This window comes from Cyprinodon variegatus, unplaced genomic scaffold, assembly GCF_000732505.1.
Source record: "Cyprinodon variegatus isolate N-32 unplaced genomic scaffold, C_variegatus-1.0 Scaffold1541, whole genome shotgun sequence".
NCBI lineage: Eukaryota > Metazoa > Chordata > Actinopteri > Cyprinodontiformes > Cyprinodontidae > Cyprinodon > Cyprinodon variegatus.
In genome coordinates, this window is record NW_015151994.1 from 42268 (window position 1) to 45860 (window position 3593).

Consider the following 3593-nt stretch of genomic DNA (forward strand, 5'->3'; position numbering starts at 1 on the left):
CCCAGTGGGCCTCAGCAGATGGCCGCTCACACTGAGCCGGGTTCTAATGGAGGTTTCTTCCTGTTCAAAGGGAGTTTTCCTGTCCACCATCTCTACAAGCATGCTTGGTGTGAAGGATTGCTGAACGGTCAATGAGTCGATGCAATCAACTGTTTTTCTTTAGATAGAAAACTTTGAACTCTGATCTTGTTAAATTGTGTCTAAAGTGACCTGAGATTACAAGTGTTGTGAATTGTTGCCATATAAATAAACCGAATTGAAATGAATCTAATTATCATTTCACATCTAAATTTGTATTTATAGGTGATTTTATTGTCATTACACTGTCACAAGTGCAGAGAAACGAAATGAACTCTCTGCATTTAAGCCATCCCCTTGGGGAGCAGTGGGCTGCCATTGTGAGGCGCCCAGGGAGCAGAGTGGGGTTAAGGGTCTTTGCTCAGGGGCCCAGAGTGGGGATCTGTGGGGTTTGGGCTCAAACTCAGAACCTCTGCATTCCAAGCTCTGTGCCCTAACCACTAGGTCGTCACTCCCCCAATTAAATTTCCCATGTCGGACATTATCTTTACCTTTTAATAATGAAGTTCAGGCATTTTTTGTAAAAGCCAGGCTGTCTGATGAGCTGTAAAAGCTGTTGATGTGACTTTTCCTAAAGCAGCTCGGCTCCCTTCATGTCTCCTTCACATGTTATGCAGATGGAATAATAATCTCTGCAATCAAACGGTTGGGATTGACCTGAATATAATTTTTCTGTGACTGACTCCCAGCAGTTCTCCTTAATGTCCCACTGACTTCATTCCGGTTCCATACATCATTTCAGCGTGGGGTTTCCCCTCCCGTTCACACGTGGTCAAACATCACTTCCTGTTCCACATCCATAGTAACGTAACGCTGCAGTCCTTTTATTTATGCAATATCTCAACTTTAAACACTCACAGCTTTCATATGTTGACCACCCACCTCCCACCATGTGTCTGCTTCAGTTTGGGACACATTCCCTTTCATATTCCACATAGATGATCTGAAAGTTTTGATTTTCAGTTTTGAAGCAAGACTGAAAATCAAACTTTTAGTCCTAATGTTTAAAATGTAATGATCAGAGAGTCTGGGTGGGGGGGGGAGTTGGAGGGGAGGCACAGGTGTGCATCTGTTTATGCTTTAAGGGGAAGTCATTCACAGAGGTTTTGTGTAGGAGTGTGTGGCGTGTGTGATCCTCCCAGGTTCACACAGGTTCCTCATCTACTCTCCACCTATGAGTGACATCACTGGAGTTTCCACTGAAAGGAAGAAACAGCTTTTAAAAGGCAGACTCACAATGTCAGTCAACTAGAACAGAGAAAGAGTCCTTTACTATCCTGGTGTAGCCACAGATAAACTGATAGCGAGAACCTACACAGAAGAATGGAGAGAGAAAGCAAGGTCCTACTGGAGGTTGATGCCAGCATGGAGGCAGACGATCCGACAACAGCCAAGAAGTTTCAAAAGTCCAGACTCTCTATGGCGCTGATCGCCTTGAGTCTCTGCCTGGCTTCTGGTGCTGCTGTGTTCCTCTTCTCCAGCGCTCCTGTAACGGTGAGTCCACGTGTCTTCATACGGTCAGATACCCTCAGCAGCAATCTCTCAGTGAAACTAACGCTGTCTCTCCATCCGTCTTCTGACAGGGCGAAGGACAAGAGGAGAGCAGCTTTGGTGGTAAGCTTTCCTGAATCCTTTTCACATATTGAAACTTTGAGGTTTTCTGACAGCATTTATTTCTTGAAATTTGACAGAATGTTAGTAAATGGTCCAGTTTCTACCTGTAGACATTATCTGCATGTTGTTTCCTAATCAGTTATTTAAATGGCACTACCAAAAGTGAAATCTAGCTGCGAAGAATGCTGTATTGTATCCAGGTGGGGGGCTAATGCTTTTCCCTCTCTGATTCTAACAGATCTTAGGCACAAACTGAGGCAGATTTCCAGCACGAGGGCAGCTATTCATCTGGAGGGTAAGTCCATTGACTGTAGTTTACGGCTGACCGCAGCCTTGCTCTGACTGTCTCTGTTTCCACACAATATGAAAAATGCCAAAGGGCATCTATTGATTGAACTATTTACGGTTTCAGCTGCTATATAAGCACTTTAAAACATTGGACGTATTTAGTAAGATGAAAGAATCAACAAAATTAGTTTATTAATTCAATCCAATTCAGTTTATCTATATAGTGCCAATCCACAACACATCTCAAGGCAATTTACAGTTCACCAGATCATCCAGTCAAATTGATTCAAAGTTTACTGTCTAAGGAAAACCGGCTGATTGCACCGACTCATTGGCTCTTCAGCAATCCCTCACACTAAGCATGCTTGTAGCGACAGTGGAGAGGAAAAACTCCCTTTTAACAGAAAGAAACCTCCAGCAGAACCAGGCTCAGAAGCAGACATAGAAAAAGAAGCAGAGATACAAAAGGCAACTGTAAAAGGCGGCCCCGACCAGGGGCTATTATTACACAATATATCTGTTTATTTTTTGGTAACTTTTCACTAAGACTGGGAGCTGCAGGTGTGCAACAAATAGCAACTAGATAACAATTGCAACAATGAAGATTTTTAAACTTTGTCCATTTCTTTTCAACAGGAGAATACAACGAGTCAATGAAGACGTCTGTGATGTGGAAGAATAAAGTGGACCAGGGACACTCTCAAGGCGGGCTGAAGCTCCAAAACAATGAGATCTTGATTCCTCATAGCGGCCTCTACTTTGTTTACAGCCAGGCCTCTTTCCTAATGAGCTGCAGCCAAGATGCTGATGACACTAACCCCCTGGTCCATGTGAGTCACACGGTTCAGCGCTGGACCAAGTCAATGGGCAGTGCCTATCAAACCATCATGCACTCTGTTCGTAGTGTATGCCAGACCACAGCCAACAATGATTCAGACAGGATTGGAAGCTGGCGCTCTGCGATATACATGGGAGCAGTGTTCAACTTAAACAAGGGGGACAAACTGAAGACAGTCATGGAAGAGAGGATGCTTGAAGCGCTGGAGGACGGTCATGGAGACACTTTTTTTGGTGTGTTTGCCTTGTAAAGATATACATACAGTGTATGTAGAGCTAGTTTTATAGCTCTGCTATATGCAGCACTGCCTGCTGCGTGTTGCAGAAGTGCCATTGTTGTTTTGGGTTTAAGGAACCACTAGTTCTCGTTTACAGACACTGGAATATCCATGTTTGATCTACGTCGGTGTTATTCTATGATCCAAGTCAGTTTTTTTACTTATTCATTTGTCACATCACTGATATAACTAAATATCCTGTTTTTGCTGCTATTTTATTGTTTCACTACAGCCTGACAAAAACAGGTGGGGTTTATTTATAATTGTATTTATTTAATTGAAACTATTTATTTATTTTATGTATTTATTCTTTTTTTATAATTAAAATTGTAGAATTTATTACGGATTCTGTGTTGCTAAACACTTTTAAAAAATAAAAACATGTAATGAGAAAATAAGCGTTTCAAACTTTATTCTTGAAATCGAGAAGTTAAATTTATCTGATCTGCAGTAGAGAAAAAGCTCAAATATCTGCTTCAGAGAGAAGTGATAATGAAT

At 42.0% G+C, this 3593-nt stretch overlaps 1 protein-coding gene across 1 annotated transcript; it reads left to right on the forward strand.

The window, feature by feature from the left end:
* Positions 1–1348: 1348 nt before the first annotated feature.
* On the forward strand, positions 1349–3339 carry LOC107103845 (tumor necrosis factor-like). The gene is made up of 4 exons (XM_015403683.1): positions 1349–1572; positions 1662–1692; positions 1931–1987; positions 2617–3339. Exons 1-4 carry the CDS (start codon positions 1402–1404, stop codon positions 3066–3068), a joined length of 711 nt encoding a protein of 236 aa, XP_015259169.1. The 5' UTR covers positions 1349–1401; the 3' UTR covers positions 3069–3339.
* The last annotated feature ends 254 nt before the right edge of the window (positions 3340–3593 follow it).